Genomic DNA, 27,373 nt, shown 5'->3' with positions numbered 1-27,373 from the left:
ACTGAATGTTAAGTTCGCCTCACATTTTGAAATATTTTTTTCTTTAATATTCATAATTTTTCTGAAATGCTGTTTTTTTCCTATGAGTCACCAGTGTGAAGAGCATAAGCAAGTTTGTAAATAAAGTTTGCCCCTTAATAAAAAAAATATTTACATATTTATGCGCGTTATTACTTAATTAACCATTTACGTGCATGCAACATAGTTTGATTCGATGCGCATGAGATCTATTTATATAAAATTAAGACATTTACTCGTGCGGATAATTTTAATAGCCATAATTTTAATTACTTTTAGTAACAAAAATACTTTTCGCCTGCGAGTTATTAATAGCAATAATGTTATCACACGATATAATCAAGATTATAAAGGAAGTAATTATACCGAACATTTATATAGGGTGGCCAAAAGGTCGTGGATCAAATGCAACTAGGGGTTAGATGGGGTCATCAACTCCAAAAAATGTTCTACGGGATCTTCTTAAACTACCCCTGCAGAGTTATAATTTATTTTACGTTTTGTAAGCAAATTGACGTTTTTACTAATTCATATTAAAATTCGAAAAAATCTATATCCTGTATCTATTTTATAATATCCAATAGATTGGTACTGATGAGACCTTGCGTTAGACATACTATTTATGGTTGTTTATTGGGTGTATTGAAGATAATATTAAGTTTTACGAAATCAAAAGTTTCTCAAATCATAACTTCTTGTTTACTTCGGAACATACTGTGAAAAAAATCTCTAGAGAAAAGTGACCCTGTATTACAAGGTTAAAGGTAACAGGTACAGGTTCAAAAAGGTATTACACATGGCCATGAGTGACTTTAATTTCTTTCTTTACGCGATTTTATAGTTAAAAAACATTGCAACCTCGTTCGTATACAATATATAGTAGAAATCTCTAGTACGAAATATTGTTTGCGTTGTTATAAATAATTGCTAATGAACTTTTTTTGCCTCCTGCATTCATCCAATCTACAACTATCCTACTGTACAACACCAATATTCCACTTCAAGTCACGAGTCCGTCTAATTTGTTCATCCATTCAAAGTCGACTCCGGGAAGAAGCAGGGGAAGCTGAAGGGAATCAAAAGACTTAAAAAAAAAAAAGTTTGTTTATTAATATATCTAATTAGATATTAGTTTGCATATTGTCATGTAAACTGTCTATTGTGCAGTCAAGATATTGAAGTCTCCACTTGTTCCATTAAATTCATACTCTAGCTTTCGTACCTATTTTTATGGGCCCTACTTCCCACCTTTGACAATCTAGTTTGGCTAATGACGCCGTTGCTTCCCTAACAGATTTTACATATTATATTATAAATAAATCAACGGCGCTACAACCTTTTCAGGTCTACGCCTCAGATTTTTGTATCTGTTTCATAATCATTTTTTTAATCGAATAGGCAAGTAACTGATCAGCCTTCTGTGCCTGACACACGCCGTCGACTTTTTGGGTGTAAGGCAAGCCGGTTTCCTCACGATGTTTTACCTTCACCGTTTGAGCTAATGTTAAATGCGCACATAGAATGAAAATCCATTGGTGCACAGCCGGGGATCGAAACCTACGACCTCAGGCATGAGCGTCCCATGCTGAAGCCACTAGGCCAACACTGCTCTGTATTGTACTGCACTACTCTCATTATATTATACATATAAAAATTCTACGAAATCCTCGGGACAGTGAGGTCGTCGGTTCGCCGGTTCAAAGTGCCCAGTTCTGAGCTTCTGGAAGAAGCTAGGTTGGCTTTATTAGCCAGGACTTAACTTAGTCTAAGTGAGACCTAACTTTAGTCATACATACAAAATGTAGTGTTACGTCAAAAGTTCCGCTGTGGAATTTTCATTAATACCAAGTTCATAAAAAAACTAACAGTCATTTTTTTAACCTGTAATAGAGTAGGTAGTAGGAGGTTCGGACGTGAAAATAAGTACATATTGTATTGTCTTTTTTATGCAATAGCAGGCAAACGGGCAAGAGGCTCACCTGATGTGAAGCGATACCGCCGCCCATGAACACTCACATTGCCAGAAGGCTCGCAAGTGCGTTGCCGGCCTTTCAAGAATTGGTACGCTCTTTTCTTGAAGGACCCTAAGTCGAATTGGTTCGGAAATACTTCAGTGGGCAGCTGGTTCCACATAGTGGTGGTGGCTTAGAAAATGCTCAGTTGTGGAACGACGGACGTCAAGGTGATACGGATGGTATTTTGTATTTTGCCTTGACGTCCGATAATGAAACTCAGCTACGGGTATTAGACCGAACAACTCTTCTGAACACACTCCATGGTAAATGCGGTAGAAGATGCAGAGAGACCCAACATCTCTACGCAACGCTTTTGTTAACATAGCTTTAACACATTAAGAAAACACTTTTTAAACGGATTGAAGCTATGTATTATTATTATAAAATTATAATTATTTACATAATTTTAATTATGGAAATGGTTATGGTTACATAATTAAAATTATGTATGTAATGTAATTGTCACCGTGACCACGAAACGTCGGAAAAATTTAAATATACATATATACAACTTAAGTTTTCCAGTATTTTTGCGAACAAATTAATAACCTCTTTTTGTTCGTTCATAGACCAAGATGTAATTCTACAATCTAAAACTACCGCGTCAAGCTCTATAATAACAATAAACTTGAATATCTCCTGAATTTAAATTTAGACAGTCAAATTCAGAGATATCCCAAGAGTCTTGAAAATAGACTTTATAGCAAAATTTCAATCCAGAATTATGTTAATTCGAGAAAATAACGCCTGGTTAAAAAGTTTATGCAACCCAGTATCTTACACTAAGAGATTACTTAAGAAAAAAGTCACTAAGAAATTATGATTATTTTAAGTGGTTTACCATACGAACAAAGTTTATGATAAACCCACAATCTAATTTTTTTTTGGGTTCTGCGATAGTTAGATTTTTTATTTTAGTACTATGCTCTTTAGTAATCTGCTTACGTTATACTTTACCCATTAAGTGCTTTTTCATATATTAATAAAAACTTATTTATTTTATGAACTTTATATTAAAACTCTTCTGTACCATTTCCATAAAGCCTTATACTTTAAATGTCATATTTAAAGTAATGATTTTGAAAGTTTAAACCTAATATTATTAAGATTTAATTTTATTTAGTATTAGTACCATATTATGTAATGGTATATAGTGGTAGTGGTGGCAAAAAGTAATCTCATTCAGTCACATGCCGTAAACACGATTCTAAAACATTATTATGTAAAACGTCCAGACGAGTCCATATAGATTGCCCTCACAGATTCCTTTAATCACACGTTTAATACAATTTTTCAGAAAAAGCCGCAAGAGTACTTCGTAATTAGACTAATTAAAATTTTATGTATCCTCTATTTTAACCGTCATATAGTATGACGGTCATGGTAAAGGTCATTATGAAACCAGTGGCATAACGCTTGCTCTTGGCCTCAGATTTCTGTATTTATTTCCTGATATTTGAAGTTAAAATTCCTTATCGACGTTGGAAAAAAAAACGTCACATTTTTCGCTTACGAGCCATACATTTTCCTGTAACGCGTCACGTTTTCCCGTTACGCGCCATCTTTTTCTTGTACCTACCATAGTTGATTCGAAGAAATTAGAAGCCATTAACAACAAAAGTATGTAATAACGATAACAATGATAGAAATAATTCTATTACAATTAATGAAATTCTGTTATAATCTTAGTAGCAATAAGGTAAAATGAAATAATTGTATTATTTGTATTCATGTCTATGATAATAAAAGCCTTTTGTTAAACTTTATCTAATTTCACTTTATTTAAGCAATTTCTGTAAAGTTCCATACAGTAGATCATTTTTCTAAAAATAAGGTCATAAAGAAGTTTCACTTCTTACGTGTGTACACGCAAGTACATAGCTCATGTCCAACATTGTTAATTCAAACAAAGTTTTCCTTCACTTCCTGCCCTTTTGTCCCGTTATATATTAAACTCAAGTAGATCCTTGGGTAATGGACATGCCGGTGTTTGCATTAAACAGCCCAGCGAGTGTATATATAGTCTCACTGCTTTAGAATCTTACATGAGTTTAATTGTAATTACTTGCCTCTTAAAGGCCGGCTAAGCACTAGCGAACCTTCTAGGATAGTGAGTGTCTATGGCGGTATCACTTAACATCAGGTGAGCCTCCTGCCCCTGTATCTAATTGTACAGCTTGCTAGCTAGTGGACTGTAAAATGTATGTTTTATTTTATATGTATTGTATGTCAGGAGTATCTGCATTGTATATGTAATGTATGTATGAGCAAGCTGCAGTAGATGAAGTGAGATGTAAGCACCTAACAACCCTACGGATCCCTAAGCCCTACAGATGTACCCTAACACATAAATAGTGAATATACAAATAAGTACGGGATGTCTGCACCAAGAGACCTAAGGTAACTGACGGAGCCCTACGGGTAGGATCAAAGGTTCGAGGTGGTGGGATTATCTCAAAGCTATCGGGCAGGCTCACCAAGATAATTAAGGACTTGAAGTAATCTTCGCCACTGTGAGAGGAAGCGAGAAATGAATACGACAGAGCAATATTGAAATCTGATTTATTGTTTAAAGACAATATCGTAAATACTAATTACACCTATTCACACATAATTAATATTATTTTAGTGAGCACACGTGAGTCGTTTTCTCAATTGATCAATATTCGAATAAAATGTAATTCAAAATTTTGAACTCTTCAGCTTGAAACATACGTGAGCCGTGTCAGTAGTTGGTCAATATTTAAATGAAATCTGAACACTAATATTACATGAAAAAACCTTCAGGCGCAATCTTTTATCTGTACACAAATCATGCATTGTCTAAACAAAACTAACAATTACAAATCGTTTGCAGACTTTTAAGTTTTCAATACAGTAGAACACCACACCTCAACCATTTTAGAATATTGCGTTTTTTAACTGGAAAGTAAAAGGTTTTTAATTAAAACAAACTCAACTGTTAAATACTCACGTACCTAATGTCCTTTTGAAAGCGTCATTCATTTCAACAATTTCCATTTTCCCTTAAGGAAAATGTCATCTTCTCAAAGTCAAACTTGAATGTTAATTCCTGGGTCAGGAGATGTTTGTTACATTTTCTAAGTGAAGAGAATTGCAGAGTCACAAAAAACGTCAAATGGATTACGTTATTTTTTGGGATTCCATTAAAACTATAACAATTCATTAATTAGCTCGAACTTTGGCTGCAGAAAAATATATCATAATGTTGAAAATACACAATGTCTTGTTTAAAATACGAAAAAATCAGTGGCGAGTTATGTTCTGGGACGGTTATTGTATGGAGATGTTTAAATAAAACTCTTTGAAAGAACAAGAAATAGAACTCTTTAAATCTTAGTGATGGTTATGAACATTATGAATGTTAAAATACAATTTATAAGTGTGGTTAAAACTAAAGGGCTTATCTTGGCTTCAGGTGTGATGATTTTTTACGCTTCTAATTAGATACTAAAATATATATATGTAACTTAATTAACATTAGGTTACATAACTGGCGCTACAACCTTTTTAGGTCTGGGCCTAAGATTTCTGTATCTGTTATATGATCATTTGTCAATCTAATAGGCAAGTAGGTGATCAGCCTCATGCGCCGGACACACGCCGTTTTTGGGTCTAAGGCATGCCGGTTTCTTCACGATTTTTTCCTTTAGCGTTCGAGCGAATGTTAAATGCTCATATAAAAAGGAAGTCTATTTGTGTACAGCGGTGGATCGAACCTACGACGAGAGTCGTACACTAAAGCCACTAGGCCAACACTGCTTTTCATAATAACGATATGTAAAACAATATCTTTCTTTATGATTAAAGATGCTTTGAGAGAAACTTCCGTGAAACCTGACTGACTGAACGTGAAACGTGAGACCTGTCTTCCATTAAATATATGTATACGGATAAAATATTTCTTATTTTATTTATTACGTTGTTCTTATTACGGATAGAATGTTTTAAATTTAATATATTTCATCTATGCAAGGAGAACCAACCACTTTTTATGAGAGACAGCGTTATGTTAACAAAAAAATTATGTTGTAGTAAAAAGAACATGAATATTATTTTTCCCTCTAGGTAATCTGTTGCTAGGCTACCCGCTTGTTTACAAATTACAATTTGTTTCAAATGACATGTACTATATAATGTCCATTTTAAAAAGGAAGTCAACCAGAGGCAGCGCTGTGATCGGGATGTATGTTGCCAGCATCGATTAATTTAACTCCCTTACTAAACTAACTCCCAAAAATGATTCTGCAAATGTAACTATGAATCTCCAACTTAGTAATATAAAGTAATGCATGTAAATTCAAATAAAACACATATTTCAAGATAAATATTTATTATAATTATGAGGCATTTTAGTACTTCCAGATATACTGTAATCACTATCACTCACTGAAGTTTGCTGCAATTCATTGTGGAAAAATTAAATCAGTTTATTTCTTCATCTATATGACTATGGTTTTAAAATATTCATACTCTTTGGTCGTGACAGACAGTGTTTATTTGAAGAACTTCCTTCTCGTTATATTGTTGCTACAGTTATTTCAGACACGTTTGATAATCTTTTTAATTTAATACTTAAAGTATTTATAACTTTTTATCGAGATAAATTTGAAATATGTACTAGAAACTGCACTTTATGATTTACCTAAAAAAATATAAACTCCAATGTAGGTTACTAAAGATCTTAGAACTTGCAACCCTAAACTCGATCAAAATTTCTCTGTCACTAGCGACAGAACATAAACTCATAGACAACGACAAATATGGTCGATCTGTCAAAATTGTTATCTACGGTTCTTTCAAAGCTGTCAGATGTAACTGAATAAATTTGCAATTTTAAAGATTTAAGGAATTTACCAGGCACATTAAATGCCATTGTCAGCAAAATTTAGACGCGGTTTGTATATTTAAATTTGCGGGCTCGTGTCTATTAATAGGTTTCTTACAGGAAATAAATTAAATATATTTGAGACTTTATATTATGTTAATATAAATAACGGGAACAAACAATTAACTTACCTCGACCTTTGTACAAGGCCTTCTAGCTCGGAGAAATATTTGGATTTTTCCGCTATTAATGAACAGAATTAGTCGTGTTTTTTTACATTTAACTGGAATTTGCGTATAGTTAGCAAAGGTGTAGTTACCAATTTAATATAATAGCTATACGGCGGAAGTTATATATCTACTCAGTAACGCTTTCATTAGTAACGTAAATCAATTGATATAGAAAATTATCTAAGTTGCAGTTCTATAATAAATCTATTCTATTAATTTAATAAGCTAGAAATAAAATAAATATTATTACTTTATTGTTAATTTTAACATATCTATTTACCAAAACCATATTAAGAATTTAATTTAAAAAGCAATAGAATAATAAATAGGAAATAATTCAAATGTCTTTTGTTTTCAAGTACCTTTTAGCGTATTTTCACGTTATAAACACAATATAGAATTAAAGAATATTGTCGGATAATTGGCACAGTACCCGAGTATACCGTAGGACCGTTTCAGGCTTTAAAATGACTGAAATCAGGGGATCACTCGTAAACATAAAGATATATTTTACAGAAATGTTAACAGCAATGAAAACAGCAAAGAAAAAGAAGGAACAAAATGGATCTGATGAAACAGAAGAGATTGGTAATGATGATATTGTTAGAAGCGAATCGATTCTATCAAAACCTGTTGAATCGGCACAGCCCCTAGCTATAGAAGAAACATCTAACGAAAAGAACATAGAGTCAACGAAAAAGTGATTTGTTATTTTGAAGTAATTAGTATGAGTAAATGTTATAGTTACATTTGTTAGCTAATATTTATTTAATTAAATTCTAATCATTTTTATGAAACATATTCTTAAGAATCTTGCTACAAGTGCGCATGTGCAATAGTTATTCATTTGACTCGTTCGGTTTTTTACGAATTGCTACGAATTGACTCGACCATCTCCCCGAAGTGGGATGGTCGAGTCGGAGGAGGGAAGTTGTGATTATAAAAGAGGTTGTGACACATGCGCTCGGGCTATTCCTTTATACAAGTTTGAAGTTATACAGTTCACGTAAAATCAGTGAAGTAAATTATAGTGAATTAAGTAATCATAAGTCATAGTTTAATTTCCTAGCCTAAGAACTAGATCAACTACCGCTAACACATTTCAGTCGTATTTATCAAGTAAATTCGTCTCCAAACGACCGGAGCCCATGGACATTGCCAGAAGGCTCGCAAGTGCGTTGCCGGCCTTTCAAGAATTGGTACGCTCTTTTCTTGAAGGACCCTAAGTCGAATTGGTTCGGAAATACTTCAGTGGGCAGCTGGTTCCACATAGTGGTGGTGCGTGGCAAAAACTGCCTTAGAAAACGCTCAGTTGTGGCACGACGTGTCTAATGTCTTCGCTGTATTCTGCGTAGTATCACTCAGAAGATAAATATCTTTTGATGTAAACATCAAAGTTCAATGAAGAAAAATCTTACAGTTTGCGGAAAAAGAGTTATGTTGGCCGAGTGTCTTAAGTGTGCGACGCTCATCCCTGAGGTCCAAGGTTCGAACCCCAGCTCTATGCACCTTTCTGCGCATTGTTTCTTTAAATTTATTCTCACTACCGCACTGACGCACTCGCCAGGTCACGTTGAATTTTAAGCATACAATGCCAGTATTATATAATAATGTATTTATGGATAACACTTGTACTTTGCAATCGATTAAAATATCTCATACATTATTCCTTATTTGACCTAATAGTTTACGCAAAAGATTTAAATATAATCACAAATTAACAACAATGATAAGTAGTTTAATGTCAAACTTTAGTTATACAGCGCATTTGTTTCGATTTCTATTATACATTATCAATGGAACATTTTTATTTATTCCACGGAATCGTGTAAAAAATTGTACGCTAATTTATTATTTCTGAACGTTTTAATTTTACGACATCGCCTGGACCTTGATTATTTAATTAACGAAAATAAATGATACTTTAAAATAAGATTCTTTCGTTGTAGTATTTTCAATTAAATCAAATTTGGTTTAAGCATAATTAAAAACGAAACGTAGACATCATGAGACTGTACGTTCTGGACTATTATTATTAACAATGTATTCGGCTCGCACTGTCCAGCGTTAACAAGATCCCATTCCCCGGTTACTCTCGCTGCTTAATGGGTTTCGCGACTCTTCATCGAAAAGCGACCTATATATAAAGCGTATGGGGTTAAGATAAATAAAAAATAAAAATAGCCTTTATTTGAGTACACATAGTTACACTAAGTCCATGTCATTTATGTTTTCAATAGACCTCGACCTCCGACGGAGTGAAGGCCTCCTCCACATTACATTTGTTTTGCAAAATTGATTTGGTGGGCATCCTCTCTTTTTTCTCCCCACTGGGCCATTCAATTTAAAGGTCTTTTGACCGGCTCATTTCCATTTTAACTTTTTTGTATATGTTACAATGTCTTTTAATTTTGTACGGCTTCGTGTGACATAGTTTAGTTTCAATTGAAGAATCTAGCGCTCCATAGATAGCCCTTTGGCATACTCCAATCTTCTTTATTTAAAAATTATATACTGTGAATTAAAAATATATTTGGAAAAGATTAGTGGAAATTTAGTAAATTTTGTAAAATAACTTAATTGTATAATATTTAGTTTTATGTAATTTTGTTAGAATTTTGCCATGCATGGGCTGTAAATAAATAAATAAATGAACCTTGCGTGTGAACCTGTGATATAAGTAGATCACATAATTGCATACTGTTGCGTATAACTGTTGCGTAGATTCTATAATGTTCTGGACCTAATTAGAATGTAACATCAATATAATAGATATTTTAATGACGTTACATTATACACAGTGTAATAGTGTTCTTGATGGTAATATGGATGGATAATAGTTATTTATATTTTTAGTTAAAGATTATAATGATGTAAAACTGTGTACACCCATAATAACAAGATTTTAAGTGAGCGGTCTAAGCAGTTTGTCTATTATTTATTTCTATATCCTTAAACAATTTTTTTATGTTACAGGCGTCAAACAGACAGGAGGCTCACCGGATGTTAAGTGATACGACCGCCCATGGACACTCACATTGCCAGAGGGCTCGCAAGCGTCGGCCTTTTAAGATTTGGTACTCTTTTTACTTCAAGGACCGGTACGAGCCTTTTCTTTTATTGAAGAGCCCTAAGTCGAATTGGTTCGGAAATACTTTAATATGCAACTGGTTCCATATAGAAGCGGTGCGTTTTTGAAGCCTTTTTCTATTTCGATCCATTCTTCAACTGACTGACTTGTTCTATGACGATGTATGGCTGTCATCCATCTTCTTCCAACGTCTGTTATGTCATGGATCACTAAGTAGTTATAATATGCAGCAGCGAATACTACAGCAGCAGCAGATATTCTTGTGACGTCCATCTCGTGTGAGCGTTTATTTTCAACTGAACATGCTTTCGCCAAAGCTTGTACTGTACAAAAGTTTTGCCTCTCGGCAACCTCCGGGAATGAGGAGCAAGCTATACGGCTGGAATTTCGAATTCTGCCTCCACGTTCGATGAAACCCAGCTGCAGGTATTTCTACGTTGGTCTCATAGCTTTTCTTTTAAAGAGTGCTGAGTGTAGTTCCTTTCAACCCAAATGTGACGTAAATCTATCGATTTTGTTCTTGAATACAATCAAAAGGATTTGAGTTGTACTACTCTCTATCAACTGACTTCCAATATTGGTTGGAATCAAATAATAATTGAGAATGACGTCATTACGCTTCCAGGAACGTGTGTTAATATTAGTAAATATAATGAAGAAATTATTCCTTTTCACTACAACTTGTCAACAGATCAGATCAGAAGTACAGAAATAAGAAACAAAACAAAGGCAATGCAAAACATCTAAATCAGATGGGCGGCACTCTCACGCACACTCACTCATGCACCTTTACAACTTTATTTATACTAACTTCCAACTAGTTGACTGTTTTGATTTGTTTTTCTTTCCTTATTTAAAATAAATGAGACTTAATAATTATTAATTAATTATATGATTAGAAGGTTATTATAGTCGAATTTTTGAGATATTGAACCACGCACTTCTCGACGTGCGAAATAAAAGAACTTTCGTTAATAATATAGTTATAACGTATTTCTTATTTTGTAAGTGTCAGGTATTTGTGGTAACATACACGTAGTTGGCTATAAAACACTATTAAACAAAACAAGATTATAGTTACCATTCACAGATCATATCTATTCAAGGATAAGTATAAAAACTTATTTACGAATTTGACAGTTGACAACATATGCTGTTGTCAGCTACGTTAACCAAAGACAATAATAGTTGACAACATATTTATGATCCCAACAAATGTCAACGTGAATTTTGCATGTTGTTAGAACGAACATTTTAAGTTTGTAATTGTATTGAAAATAATATTAATAAATAATGGACTCTCAATTACCAAAGAAACGGCAGCTACCAAAGCTCATGGCATGTATGACGAAAACAAGTTTGGAGAATCTAAGAAATCGTGCTCTGTTTAGTTTGGAGGCTCTAGATGCAAAAGGGATCCGGAGGTATAATTGTTTAATCAGTTTACATTATATTATTATTAGTCAGAATACTAAATTCCACCCGTATCATCTCGACGTACGTCGTTCCACAACTAAGCGTTTTCTAAGGCAGTTTTTGCCACGCACCACCACTATGTGAAACCAGCTGCCCACTGAAGTATTTCCTAACCAATTCGACTAAGGGTCCTTCAATAAAAGAGCGTACCGATTCTTAATTGGCCGGCAGTGCACTCGCGAGCCCTCTAGAATTGAGAGTGTCCCAGTGCCCATATCACTCAATATCAGGATTGAACCCTGTTCTGTAAAAAACATTCGAACAAAACTTCCACTTCCCGCTGACAACAGCTTTAAAGCTCTCAAAACGTTGTGTTACGTAACTTTTAAACGTTGAAGCGCTTAATCCCGATAAAGAAAGAGTTTTTCAAAAGCCTTAAAACTTTTGAAGTGGGAAGTAATGAGGTGACTCCGATGTATATAAGTGATTTAGAGTCAATTAAATTAAATTAAAATAAAATGTAAACAAGTCTTATTAACTTCCGTTAACAGTTATATAAATGTGTAATCATTAACCAAAGGCTAAATTGCGTGGCGTGGAATTTTTGGAACAAATTTATCATCGAAACAATATTGCAAATATAAACAGCATTTTTAAAAATCAACCGAAATATCGAGTTATGTAAATTTAATATAATTTACATTCGTGTTTATAGCCGTTAAAGTTATTAGTGAAATTAGTTGACTAGTTTTAAAAACTTAACTAATTTAACTTTAAACAAAAACTTATTTATAAAAAAAATATCAATTATTTTACTAAATCCTAGGTTCAAATATGGTACTGAACCATTGATCAGAACACCTTCGTGGGTAAAGAGCCCCTTCCAAATATTTCTGTCTTTCTTTATCGTTCGCTTCCTGCTATCGCTTTTATTTCTTCTATCTCCCTTTTTTTGGAAGGACAAGACAGCGTCTTCTTCTCCGTCTTCCCCTTGGTCCTTTCCAACTAGGGTTATAACTTGAATACGCCATGTACGTCAACCATTTAACCGCAAAGACGGCCTTTAAACAGCAATATTATTAAGAAAACACTTTTTAAACGGATTGAAGCTATGTATTATTATTAAAAACTTATAATTATTTACATAATTATAAGTTTTTTTCCGACGTTTTCGCGTGATTTTCAGCGTGCGTGGTCACGTTGACTGAAGACAAAAGGTGTTGAATAATAATACATAGTTTCAATCCGCTTAAAAATTGTTTTCTTAATGTGTAAAAGCTATGTTAACAAAAGACAATACTATGAGCAATATTTTTAGGCGAAAAAGGCCATTACACCAATGCTTGATCCTTGAACTTCGGGAATCTGGTTTCTTTGAGTCATCTGACTATCTTCAAGACCTGATATATGACAATATACAGCTGGTTAAAAACGATGATATTGGTATCGTTGTGGATCTGAGAAAGAGAGAAGATTATCTTGAACATATTTGTGCTGGACTCATTCAAGCTGAGAAATATCGAGACAAGGGTATAGACCTGATTTCAATAGTTGTAGAATTGCATAGTTTAAAAACGTTATTTGTAAGAGAACAGTTGTATTGTCTTTTGTTAACATAGCTTTTACACATTAAGAAAACACTTTTTAAACGGTTTGAAGCTATGTATTATTATTAAAAACTTATAATTATTTACATAATTTTAAATTTAAATTTTTCCGTAGTTCGCGTGCTTTACAGCGTGCACCATGCACAATTCCATTTTGTAAAATTTTATTGTCACTGTTGTAAATGGTTACATAATTAAAATTATGTAATAATTATAAGTTTATAATGATAATACATAGCTTCAATCCGTTTAAAAAGTGTTTTTTTTAATGTGTTAAAGCTATGTTAACAAAAGACAATACAATATGTACTTATTTTAAAGTCCGTACCTCAAATTACAGGTAAAAAAACGTCGGAAAAAATTTAAAATTATGTAGATAATTATAAGTTTTTAATAATAATACATAGCTTCAATCCGTTTAAAAAGTGTTTTCTTAGAGAATAGTTAGTTGGCTAAACGTCCTTTTAGAATTTATTGGAGTCAGGTCGAGAATTGAATCTAATTGAAAACCAAAAGAATTCCTGAGGAGATGTTTCCTATCTGAACACATTTGAAGTTATTGCAGTATACTTTACAGTCTCCTTGGCTGTCAATAGAAACCTTACTAACTAACCAATAGCGATACTGACAGCGATTCCCATCACAATTATCGGTTTGGACCGTCCCAAGCTTGCGACATCAGCGCATCAATATCCGTAATGAGAGAAATACATCTTACATACAACAACGTCAAGATAACTGTTGGAAGTTAGGGAGTAAGGGCACAGACCACGTGGTCTTAGGATTCTATTAAAAATATGCTGAATATCGTTTCAAATTTAATTTTAAAAAGTTTATCCATATTTTTAGGAGACACGAAAAAAGAATGTCTCGAGCTACTTGTTCTTGCTATACATTATGCGGAAAAGGGTAAAGGCATACTTTGGCTCGCTGAGAAGTTTTTCCTGGCTTCGATTGCGGTGTCGAGCCAGTATCTCATAGATGGAGGACGGCAGAAGGGTTGCTGCAAATACCACTATGCGAAATTTCTACTTGACAAGTGTGAATAATGATTTTTAATACCCTTCGTTTATAACTACTATAAGAATCTTAGTACATCATCGCGCCGTAGGAACGAACTTCAAGAATATATATAATATAGATATACAAATAATAGAATACAGACCAGTAAAGGATATTTTAAACTGATTAACTGATTAAACTGACTAAAAAAAGGGTAACATTTAGTATTTACGCTCCATACATGAACAAAATTTCGTTAGTATGTTTGTCAAAATATTCCTCGAAAACTCAGTCACATCCAAATGATCATGTGTGATCTTTATTATTACTCATTAATCAACAATGTCAGGCTCTAACATGTGTGCACAGACTACTTACAATGTTGTTTACATTAACACAAGCCATAAAACTGTAACTAATGAACATAGATAAATAAACTTAATATTTTATGTGTAGGTACAAGTTTGTTTCATAAAAATTGATTCGGATTCATACAAATGCTTAGTATGTCTTGTTTATTTTAGTTATGGCTGTAGCGTATGGCTTATTATTATGGGGTCATGCTGCTGAGGTCGAAACATTTTTCATCCTACAGAAGAATGCTATTCTTGCAATCTATTTAATATTTAAAATAGATTGCATCATATTTAAAATGTAGGGAATCTTTGCAAAAGCAAATTAATATACTTACATTTCCCTCGTTATATGATTATAAAAAATATTATGTATATAAAATATTAATAAGTTTACTAGAATAAAACATACACATAATGTCAATAATGGGAACAAACGCAGGCTGCAATTTCCGCTTGCTAGACTATCTAAAGTTAGTAATTCTTTTTTGGGAAAAGAATACTCTTCATAAATAAAATCCCAGAGGCTCTTTGATCTCTGCGTTTTAATAAATTTAAGAAATGTATTAAAGAAAAGCTGTATTAAAAGGCTTACCATAAATTTAACGATTATCTAGTTGATAAAAGGGCCTGGGACTAAAACCGATTCAAATTTAATGACGTGGAATAAGTGTATCTTATATTCCATACTAAATATTTTAGTTTATTTTACATATATTTGTATACATATGTTTTATTTAGCATCCGAACGTATGCTTGTTTAAATCTTGTCTAGTGGCTTCAGTGTGCGATTATCATCCCTGACGACGTAGGTTTGATCGCCGCTAAAGGAAAACATTGTGGGGAAACCGGCTTGCCTTAGAACCAAAAAATCTACAGTGTGTCAGGCACAGGGGGCTGATAACCAACTGACCTAGTGGTAGATTAACAAATGATCATGAAAAAAAATACAGAAATCTGAAGCCCAGATCTAAAAAGAATGTAGCGGCACTATTTTTTTGTTAGCGGGACGATCTTCAACTCAAAGATGCGTTTTAACTGTAGTGTACTAGGATACAAATGTGTTTTTTCTATATTTAATCCGCTTGATATATGTATCAGCCACATAGCTAGGCTAGATAATTTTCTATTTATCAATTTAACAAATTTTGAACACTGGCAACATAACTATTTAACAGTTGATTACCAATGCGATAGTGTGTCTTAAAAAAACATTAAATACATATACATAATTAAATACCGTAACATATAACATTTATAATAAATATAACAAGTAAACATAAAATTACAGTAAATATAAGAATTATATAACACAACTCCCACGGTTCTTTTTCCGAACAGATTAAATCAGATTAACGAATACAATTAAAATAACCATTATAATTTGTAGTTCCAGGAGCGGATCCTGAAGAACCTTTTGTTATTCTGACTGAAGTACGAGACAGTGCGATCGGAAAGGTTTAGTACAATTTATAATTCTGTCCCTTAAACAGTAATCTTACCAACACCTTGACACGCTATTTAGAGCGAGTACAAATGTTAGTAGAAGCGCGGGCTTCTTTTAGGCGCGAAGAAGAATAATAAGAAGATTCTATAAGAACTACAAAGTCTTATGTAAGTACACTTTTTTTTTTTTGAATGGGATCTCGCTGTTGGCCTTAAGGGCCTTTACAGCTCAGCTCGGGCTGTTTTGGCGAGCGGAGCTCGGCCAGAATGGCGTTTTATCCCGCGGCTAGCGCAACGGCGTCTCCTGTGAGACTCGAACCTCGGCTTGGGCCGTCGCGGGGGGGTCAATCGCCTGAAGGGCAGGACGGAAGATCACTGGAGTGAGCGAAGTGCGACGAAGTAAAGGTTCTCGCCTTCCCCGGTGAAGGCGGTTTTTTACCCTAATTTGCGGTCTATTACATGCTGCTAACGCACGTCAAACGCAACGCCGAGCGCCCAATGTGTACTCTTAAACTGATTGGACAGCTATCAATTGTAGGCACATCATATATAATAAACTTTATCTTAATACTATATTAAGTGACATTAAACCTTAATCTAGTAAGTCAATCTAGCCTTCATAAACTTCACGAACTTCGTTTCGCCTTAATATGATTATTTTTACTTAGCCCACCTTTATAGTACCGACAACCGACACATAGAAAATTTTGCTATGAGAGAGAGACTACCTCATAGAGACTTTTCCGGAACAAAACTGTTTTTCGCTGAAACCGTTTCAAATTTTCTTGAGATAAATGCCTAATATTTAATTTTTAAAAAATGTTTCGTCTGAACGCAAACTAAGTGTCTCTGGCAGAAAAAACAGCGCTCTGGAACACGTCTGCTCCACATCCACAAACTTTTTGTCCTTTGCATGGTGTTTTGTTGATTATTATTATTATATTGTGCGTTTCTGTGTGTCTATTTCGTTAATAATAAATGTTATGTATATGTCTAATTAGTGAAAATGTTATATGTTATTGACTGGAAACTATATTTTATAGTCAGAGGACCAACTCGTCTGCGATATAACATTACTTCTAATTGTTACACACAATATTAATATTACAAATTCGTTTACATATTTATTGTTGTTTTCTGCTGATATCGGGAAAAGAGTCTCCTGAGTAGACATGTCTCTAGAGACCGCTATATTCATGGTTTTACAAATTTATTATAAATCAAACCAGGATTTTTCTTGTTGGCGCATAGTATGCTGTATGACACGAAGTCTCGACTTCGAATCTTACAGAGAATGAACCAGCGTAAAACTAGATTTTAACATATTCATGATGGGATTTCTCATCTATTACAGGATTGGCCGCTTTACGAAGCAGTTGAGGGAGAAGAGATAGTATCATCTGAAATGTTATTTTCTGCAACAGCAATTCAGTTACATAGGGTTCTAGTGAATAAAGCCAGGTTGTGTAGAACGAAAGAAGTGGCCAAGTCCGAAACTTTGGCCCGGTTGGCCGAGAGAAGAGCTAGAGACGGTATTTTATAGAAACTAAAAATTTCTGTGTTTAAATAAATTATTTAAAATTACATAAAATGTTTACCACATTTTATGGACCAGAGGACACACTTGTGCCTCCGCCTCATTGGTTACTTACTAACCAAGTAGTCCCATATGCTAATCTACAATATCATCTGCATCAAGTCCAGTACCAGTATACTATGCATTAACCACCTCATGTAGAATTCAAAATCTGCGGTAAAATTGGTAATTTTTCCATAACTCACATAACATTTTGTAGATCCCCGCAAACAAAAGAAAATGGTCACGCAAGTTCATCAATACTTGAGCGATGATAAATCCAAAATCTACTTCATTTGACTGTACTTTACTAATATTAGATATAAAGATTATGTTTTAGTAATTCCTTTTAGCTGACGATGTACCAAAAACAGCTGAAGCAATTATTGAGATTGGGATCAGCCAATTAATGATGAATAATTTAAATAACGCTCAAAAAACCTTTGAAAAGGCGTATAGGATACATACAGAGAGCAATAATAACGAAGGCTTGTGCGAAACAAAAATGCATATGGCCGCTGTCATGCAAAGGTTAGTATGGCGATTAAAAATGTATTAATCGTCGTCCGCAAAAACGGCATTGTTATATCCTCTCTCAATGAGGGAAAGCGTAGGAATCTCTCCCGCAATCACTACAGAACATAAGCATTAAATAATTTTTACATTTTAAAGTAGGGAAGTAAGTGAATAATCGTGGTCCGAAGGCCCGGAAGGAAGGAATTTAATTATTACTACGGTAAAAGCCCCAATAGATGATTATGTACCAGTATATGATTTCTCCATGTATATCTATATTCATACTGTTTACACACTATACGTGCTAATGATAATGTAAATAAACAAAAAATCTGTGTTTACTGCACAAGACGTTATGCGACAGAAATGCCAATTAAAGTTCTAATTGTTAACTACTAAACGAATACATCAACCAATAGCGAGTACTCTTTCTCGATCTCCCTTTCTCACACTCTCTCGATCGGTCTCTATAGCTCTCTCCCTTTTCTTTGACAAAAACGCTGCACTCGTGATGTTTCCGTCAAAATTTTACCCTCATGCCTAAAGCCTAAAGAAGTTTCACTTCAAAAAAAAATAACAACTGTTCATTATTTATATCTAGTATATATTGTTAAGGATTTAATTAACTCATTTCTGAAATAAATGTCGGTTGTTTTGTTTAGGCTGGGTGAATATGAAAAAGCGACCAAATTACTCACGGAGATGGGTGCCATGGCTATGGAGCATAACCTTCGTCGTCAGCTGGGCCAAGCACTCCATCTTCTAGGAGAGCTGCATTTGAGGAGTGAACGCCCAGAACTTGGTACTCAGCATCTTACTGAAGCCTTCCACTGCTTTCTGGGTGACAGTTGTTTGTCAGATGCGGTAACAGGTTTTATTATTTATTTGATTTATGATTCCATAGAGTTGCCGTAGAATTAGTAATCTCACTCTGTGACTATGACTATTTCTGTGTTATTATGTTATGTTATGTTAATATTATATTTATTCGATTTCACACACATGATAAATTCTTTAGAGACTACAATATTCGTCATACACTTTTGCAAGAAAACGAACACTTTATGAAATTTATCTTCGTAAGTTTCTCCCTACAAACGAGTTATGTGAATGTAATTAATTTGTCTATTTTCAAAATAACAAAAACGTCTTTACTTTAACCTAATTAAAGACTGCCTTTAAAGACAAAATATTTTTTCTTCAATAATTTTCGACGATAGACATCAAAAATATACTTATTGATATCGATAACTTACTTGCGAGATATAGCACGCCTGATAACCGCATTCCTAAGTGATCATGTTGTATTCATAATTAATGTATGACTTTGATGTACCTAAATATACATAAGATAGATATGAATTCTTTTCATTGGGGCATTGGGCCTTGCCAAACGCGGTAATTAGTGAGTAAAAAATATATTTTTATAAAATAAAGAGCCACAATGATTCTAGCATCATGATTGCGTGTACGGCCTTATATATAATGATAATATATAGTTAACCTTATTCAATGCCGCATGAAACTGTGGACGGTTTTGGCATCTCATTTTGTCTTTTTCTTTTTCTTGTACCTAATATAAATAAAGTTTGAATTTTTTTTTGTTGTGTTGGGTCTGAGCGTGCGGCACTCAGCCCAGAGGTCGGTTTCGAACCCCAGCGGTTGACCAATAACCCTAAATGCTTATTTAACGGAGAGGAAATCTTAGATCAAAAGTCGACGGTGTGTCTACAGAACCTGCTTATTAACAATAAAAATTAGCACAAAACAGATAAAGCGAGAAAATATGAAGCGTTACTGGGTTTTTTAGTATTTACACAATGAGGATAATTGAAAATAATGACTAAATTTCTCTTAAAATAGTACACTAAGACATTTCTTAAGTGATTTTTCTAAATTATAGGAGTCTAAAAGACAAGCTGAAACGGAAAAAAAAAGTGGCGCTGATATTGATGTGATTTTTGTAGAAGAGACGAAAGGTATCGTTTATGAGGTGGAAGCTGAGCAGTCACGACTAATGATGTCTATATCAGCAGGTAAACACAATGCATGTGTTGGCCTAGTAGCTTATCCTTAGACTCTCATCCTTGAGGTTATATTACCGCTTTCTTTCCTTGCGCATTTACTAGTCGCTGGAACGGTGAAGGAAAACATCGTGAGGAAACCGGATTGACTTAGACCTGGCAGAGCGTGTGTCAAGCACAGGAGGCTGATCATTTACTTGCCTATTAGATTAACAAATGATCATGAGACAGATACAGAAATCTTAGACATAAGACTGGTCTGGGTCTAAGTGGGTTGTAGCGTCACTGATTTTTTTTTGTACTATCAATACCCGGTTTCACTAGCGTAGATGCCGATCTCGTGGTAATGGAAAATCTACTAAGTCGGACTATAGATATATTTTTGTTATCATAAATGTTGAAATTCACGTAGTTTCCTTAATTTTTAATTACTTCCTTTCATGTTATTAGTTGACGGTTTAACATCCTGTAAAGATACCGGCAAACTTCTTGAGCATTAAACAAGGGAGTGGGACAAAGTTTGCGCATCATACACATCGCGGGACACAAACGTCTACTGATTTACCAATCACGCCGCCCCCCCTCACACCGCCTCTCAGTGATACCTAAAAATCGCTTCTGCGCAGGCTAGGACATTTGTTCAAGATGTTTGCCGGTATCTATAACTGGATATATCCTTCTTAATGGAAAAGGCAGAAATATGGATAGAATCACGCACCCATCACAGAATTTGCACATACTTGTTATCGTGAATATTAAAGTGGGCAATTGTTTGTAAATTAACCAAATTTATTTGAATTTAAATAACATTTAACTTTGCACGTGTTTCATAGAATATTTCTTGTTATAAACGATATAAAATCTCGTGTATCACGTGGACAAAGTCAAGGGCAACGTCCAGTTTAAGTTTTTTTGCAAATTTTAAATCGTCCATTCAAAACTGGTTTAAAAAAAAAACGTTACGTATATGTTTTTTTGATATTTTCAAATATGCTAATTGATGTTATAAGAAGTTAGTTCATAAATTACATTTTATTGCTATATTTATGTGAGATTTTCTGCGTGATAAAAATAGGTTTCAATTACTCAATGACAGTATATATATAATATATACATTCAGATAAGAGTATATACATTTATTATTATTGATTTATTTATTCACAAAACTCTATCGTTACAGTAGGAGCCAATACGATATTGTTGAAATTAAAAATATAATACATAAGATACACAATATCGCTATGGTAAACTCACTCACTCGTAAAGATGTAGATATTGTCGGAGAAAGCATTTAGTTAGCGCAACGTCATTGTTAACGGGGATATGTTCCACAGACTGGGTCTGGTATCGAAAACAACCGCGGCCCTCGCTGTCGCACATATCCTCTACCAGGTACAAAGTAATCGAGTTCTTGGAGAACGATTGGGTTGCTCATCACCCCTCAGCACCCCCTGCGAGACTTTAAGTAGATTGTAGGCCAATTGTCAGTCCCGTTTTGTTTTTAATTGTACGCCAACCTCCCTAAGAATAATGTTGGCTAATAATAGAACCCCTATTAGTAGGGATAGGTTACTTAGTTTCATAAGGAACTCTATTTATTATTCGAGTTATAACCTTATTTAAAGAATTTACATTTTAACAGGTCAAGAACTAATGGCGTCGTATTTTAATCTTATAAGAGAGTCTCGAAAATGTTCAATTTCAAAAATAAAGATAATTGAATGGAAGCTATCGAAATCTGGCTGGTGGGTTGAAAGGCACCATCACGACCTTCTTCCGTGTCTCTGCCCCATTCATCAACGATCACCACTGGATATCCTTCGGTGAGATTTTAACCTATTTCTCTCCAATATGAGTAAGTATTATCATGCATGTAACGGCTCTTGACAATTTTCGTGCAATATCGATCAGCACTAACTAATTTTGTTTTCAACAGTATTCAGCTGATACAGAGGTCTACAGCGTTGTCACAATCAGAGATTGATACGTCTCTTGGGCGAACAGGAGTTATTGAGGATATAAGAAAACTTCGAAGCAGTTTTGGATCGGTCGAAGGTAATAATGAAAATAAATTTAATTAATATCCATTTATTGCATCAAAACATTCCGATTTGCATAGACATTATGTACCACTATTTACAACTCTAATTAATATTAATATAATGCTAACACGATTGAGCAATATTAAGTTACTTGCACCTGATCATCCCATTATAAATCTGCCACCCAGATTATTTCTTCATATTTATAAATAACAAAATTAACAATAATTTAGTCAGTACTGGTTTCACAAATGCATGTAAAGATACATATGTACTGCAAAAATGTGCACATTTCCTACAGTTAAAATTATGTACCTATTATTTCAGTAAGTACCTATTTCATTTACTAACATGCTTTGGTCATTCGCTTGCGGGGCGTCAGTCGTACCTTGAAGCCTTCAGCTCGTTTTAAGATGATATCGGCCTGCAGTTTGAAATCAGATTCTTTAAGGTCGGAGTGAACGCGGAAGTTCCTCAAAATTGTCGACAGAATGATCTTCAACTTCAACATGGCGTACTTGCGGCCTGCAAATTATCGAAATTAACAAACCATACTCTGCAAACAATACTCTAAATCAAAACATAGATGACGTCTTTCAACTACGATAAAAATCATAGTTTTCACGTACCTACACAACTCCTGGGTCCAGCAGAGAAAGGTACAAAAGCGTAGTAGTGACGGTTAGCTGAACGTTCAGGCAAGAAGTTGTCAGGGTCGAATTTGTCTGGGTTGGGGTAGATGTCTGCACGTCGGTGAAGCTTGTAGGTAGCAACAATGACGGTAGTACCAGAAGGCACCACCTTGCCACTGGATGCTGTTAGATGAAAAAAATACAACATCGTAATCATTCTATTTTAACGGAAAGCTTGATAGCCTCAATTATTTCGTTTACAAATATAAACGTTTTCAATAGATACTTACGCATAGTGACATCTTGTTTCAGTTGCCGGGCAATAATGGGTACAGGTGGGAACATACGAAGGGTTTCCATCAAGCAACGTTCCAAGTATTTCATCTCCAATGTATCCTGGAAAGTGGCTGGACGGTCGGAGTCTCCGAAAATATTGTCCAGTTCTTCAACTACTTTGTCTTGGATATCTTGATGGATACCCATTGCTGATAGGAAGAAACTGCTACCAGCAGCGGTAGTATCATGACCCTAAAATAAATTATCGTGTGAGATCTAATCATAAATAATCATAAATTAATTTCTAATGTTAATATTAAAATAAATTTACCTCAAACATAATAGTGTCGACTTGTTCTTTGATTTCTTCGTCAGAAATAACAACTCCACCCTGAGCACTTTCCAATAGAAGGTCGAGGAAAGCTAGACGTTTCTTTTGTCCAACAGCGGCATCATCGTCAACATCCAAATCATCCTTCAGTCCACTGGACTGACCGAAGGAAAGACCTTCGACGGATGTGGTTTGGGTATTTTTGACGGGATCTGAAGGTTCAGCAACTTCGCTCTCGAAAGAAGCTAGTTTCTTCCCTGATTTGAACTCTTCCTTCTTCCTCTTGATAACCTATTAAATTATTGAGTGCTGTAGCTTTCGTTGTAATTACAAATAATTTAAATTATAGTATTTGTATTTTTAAATTTATTCCACATTAGATAATATCGAAATCTATATAAAAATATAATTAGGTTTTAGGAACCTTTTTGGTCAATCCATGAATGATGTCAAGAAGATTGTTCTGCAATTTGGCATACTGAGTAAAGTTAAATAGGAGATCCGGTCTCAGCCATATCTTGGTATGTCTCAAATGGAGTATATCACACATTTTCATAACAGCCATGGCGTATTCGAATCCGCTTCGGTCCTGCGTACTTTTACTTACACCCATAGCGGTTTCTGCAAATAAATCGATATATATTCATCGTGGTGGACCGATACATTAACCTCGAAAATTACGTAACATAGTTTTCGACCCGTTTTAGTGAATATTGCCCATTAATGTTACGTGCTATGCGGGGGGTCGGAACATACGGCCTATTTAGGTATAGTTTTCCTTGTACCATTATGAGTCGCATGTTTTAAAGGCATGAACGTGGTTGACACTGACTTGTTTATAAACAACGCAATTGCATCTATAAATGTCGCGGTTGTGTTGATTGCCCTATTTATTTCCTTCATATTACATACGTGGTTAAACTAAGGCTTTTTATATTTCCTTATAAGATGTTAAAGACAATCCTTCAAATAAATGTAAATTCGTTTTTTATACTTTGTTTAAAAGATTTTTTCGTAATGTTTATATATATAATATTTATAAACTCATAGAAATATTAACAAATTGTCCATAAGTGATTCTTACCATGATTCACATCTGCTTGATAAAGTCTTAAAAATATTGTTGTAATTAAAAACGTCGAACGAGCAAAAAATTACGCGTCAATGTAGTTTTTGTAAATAATTGAATATTTTTATTATTTTTAATGACCTTAAAAGTTTTTCCATTTATAAAACTATTTAATTGGCTATTTATATCTCGGGATTTTTTTTTACTGTTTTGGTTTATATTTCATATTTAGATTTAGAATTTTTGGAAGTTTTGCGAGAACAACCTTGGGCATTTTTCAAAATTTGCAACGATCAGAAATATTCACGATACTATTGTGGAAGTGTAGAGAGTTAAAAATTTATGAAACATATATAACTATCATCGTACATACCAAGTAAAATTTCCACAGTGCATTCACTCATGTAGTCGTGACAGTCGAATTCTCCAGTTTCTTTTTTGAGCTTGTCAACAACAGCTCTCGAGTTGGCGTTGAATAGATCGATAAAACTCTTCAATACGTTCAAATGGAAGGTGGGAGCAATGAGTTTTCTGTGAGAACGCCATTTTTGACCTAAAAGTTCAAATGACCTTAATTCACTGTTAATATTCAACGCGTGTAAAGCAATATTTTTACGCCCACCTTCAGACGTATAGTAATTCTAGATGTAGAGGCGATTTGAAGATAATTTTTTTGTTAGACATACATAAAAGTATTTGGTAGTTATTTATTACCACGTAAATATAATACAATTGACATAATAAAATGAAAAGGATGCGGGCGGGCGTATCGCTTTCGAGCGATCTCTTCCAGGCAACCACTTTTATTTTACATATATTTAATTTCTATCTTAATCAAATATAGACAATGTCCAAATGGCCCGATTCAATATTGTGAAAAAAATTAAGATAAATTTCGGTCGCAATCTTTTGATAATCTTACTTTAAAAGTTAGTTGTAGATTGAAATAGTTTTAAAAATACAATCGCCCTTGTATATGACATCACTTCTCTGAATCTATCAAAGATATGTTTCCACCTACCAGTACTGATAAGTAGACCATCTCCGAGCCAGGGCTTGAAGAATTTGTATTCATCTGCCTTATCAATGTGAACGTGGCTGCTCAAGATGAGCTCAACATCACTTGGGTCATACAAGAAGACCAAAAGACGTGGTCCAATCCATACTTTAATGATGCTGTCCGAGAACTCTTCACTACGTTTTATAATTCGTTTGAAAATGTCTGAAAACATTTTCTTTATAAATAATTTATTTTACTATTTATATATATTGTGTATCTGGTAATTATTTGAAGTTGTGAATTCTCTCATTCCTTAGGTCATAGGTTCGATCCCCGGCTGTGCACCAATGGGCTTTCTTTGTATGTGCGCATTTAATATTCTCTCGAACGGCTAAGGAAAACATCGTTAGGAAACCGGCTTGCCTTAGACACAAAAAGTCGACGGCGTGTGTCAGGCATAGAAGGCTGATCTACTTGCCTATTAGATTAACAGATGATCATGAAATAGCTGCAGAAATCTGAAGTCCAGACCTAAAAAGTTTGTGGTTTATTTATTTTTATACTAATCAATTATAACATCTACAGCAGATAAGTTTTAACTATGAATTAACACGCATACCATCAGATCCACCAGTAAAATCCAGGGCATTTCCAATCAAAGGTAAGCCCTTTGGTCCCGCAATTTTGTCAGCTAATTCATAGAGATGCCGTCTGGACATACGCCAGTAGGCGTACCAGAGGACAACCGCCGGCACCAGAAGCACATAGAAGAGGCTTGAAGCACCCCAAGTGCTGGCTTGAGCCACCGTCTCAGCAGCAGCGTAACTCATCGTGACGTCCTTATACCTGTCAAGGGTAACGTAATATAAAACAAGCTTGTTAAGTTTCCATTCACCTCGTAATAATTATAAAAAAATTTAATATAGTTTAATCAACAAAATATGATTGCCTATAAATAAATAAAAAATCGCTAAATTGTGTTGAAAAAATTAATCCGCTTTGTAATTAATTGATCACTCGACGATGAATAATTTAATTGCAATGGATTTTTCTTATAACACGTATTACTCGTTAGATAATTATTAATCCTTTTGAAATCAATAATTTTTTAATTTTAAATCACTTATTTCAACGCTTTTAATATAAAACCGTAATAATAGAATATATCACAATCACTTTTGAAAATATTAAATACACACTGTGAATTAACCAAGTCACATCACACACAGCACACTGCCTACCTTCCAAGCCGGCTCCTAAGCCTGCTAGCACGGTTCCCGAGGGGTGTTTAGAACGTCTTTTTGACGACTATTTATGAAACTCACGCGCAACAAGCTATATACACGCCACTGACGTCACTGTGCTACACTGAGTGTGTTTATCGAGTCGTTATGTAAATCGAGCTTACGAGATTTGAAGCCGGCTTTGGTTTCAGATGTTGGGTTATTTAATTATATTATTATGATCCTTATATCAAAAATTCCATTAATTTGACACAAGTCAAGCTTACCACGAAGTGCTAGTGTAGCGAAAACTATAGGCACAAATATAATAGTACATTTAAGCAATACCTGTTTGCCTCTTGCTTTGAAAACTGGCAGCGTATAATCGAAACGGTGTAAAGAAGTTTGTTGTAAAACGACTTTAAAACAACAATTTTAAATGTTTTAATCTTATAACTTTGCACCTAAACTATGTACAGTTAACAAAATTTGGTATAAAGAAGTTTATTCTCATTAAATGCAAACATGTCATGCCACTTAAACGGCCTTACATGCCACCGTCAAATCACGCTACCGTCGTACGCTGTCATTGCATTAGAGTCCATATACCAAAAAACCTCACGAATTCGAAACTGGATCACTGCTACTATTTCCTGT

At 34.3% G+C, this 27,373-nt stretch overlaps 2 protein-coding genes and 1 long non-coding RNA gene across 3 annotated transcripts; 2 read left to right on the top strand and 1 right to left on the bottom strand.

The window, feature by feature from the left end:
• The first annotated feature begins 6,863 nt into the window (after positions 1 to 6,863).
• Positions 6,864 to 7,868, top strand: LOC123715589. The gene is made up of 2 exons (XR_006754451.1): positions 6,864 to 6,951; positions 7,629 to 7,868. It is a non-coding gene; the product is annotated as an uncharacterized LOC123715589 (long non-coding RNA).
• Positions 7,869 to 11,467: 3,599 nt separating this feature from the next.
• Positions 11,468 to 22,224, top strand: LOC123715073. Its single transcript, XM_045669891.1, has 10 exons — positions 11,468 to 11,627; positions 12,938 to 13,149; positions 14,076 to 14,267; positions 15,972 to 16,039; positions 17,382 to 17,559; positions 17,957 to 18,134; positions 18,782 to 18,983; positions 20,023 to 20,155; positions 21,786 to 21,966; positions 22,080 to 22,224. The coding sequence occupies exons 1-10, from the start codon at positions 11,497 to 11,499 to the stop codon at positions 22,222 to 22,224; spliced, it is 1,620 nt and encodes a 539-aa protein (XP_045525847.1). The 5' UTR covers positions 11,468 to 11,496.
• Positions 22,216 to 26,855, bottom strand: LOC123714896 (cytochrome P450 4g15). The gene is made up of 9 exons (XM_045669547.1): positions 26,735 to 26,855; positions 26,113 to 26,339; positions 25,515 to 25,715; positions 24,867 to 25,046; positions 23,849 to 24,045; positions 23,425 to 23,715; positions 23,108 to 23,345; positions 22,815 to 23,000; positions 22,216 to 22,710 (listed from the first exon to the last, which is right to left on the bottom strand). Exons 2-9 carry the CDS (start codon positions 26,321 to 26,323, stop codon positions 22,532 to 22,534), a joined length of 1,683 nt encoding a protein of 560 aa, XP_045525503.1. The 5' UTR covers positions 26,324 to 26,339; positions 26,735 to 26,855; the 3' UTR covers positions 22,216 to 22,531.
• Between the last annotated feature and the right edge of the window lie 518 nt (positions 26,856 to 27,373).

This window comes from Pieris brassicae, chromosome 10 (genome assembly GCF_905147105.1).
Source record: "Pieris brassicae chromosome 10, ilPieBrab1.1, whole genome shotgun sequence".
Lineage (NCBI taxonomy): Eukaryota > Metazoa > Arthropoda > Insecta > Lepidoptera > Pieridae > Pieris > Pieris brassicae.
Note: the sequence above shows the minus strand (reverse complement) of the source record. Positions and strands in the feature narration are given on the sequence as shown.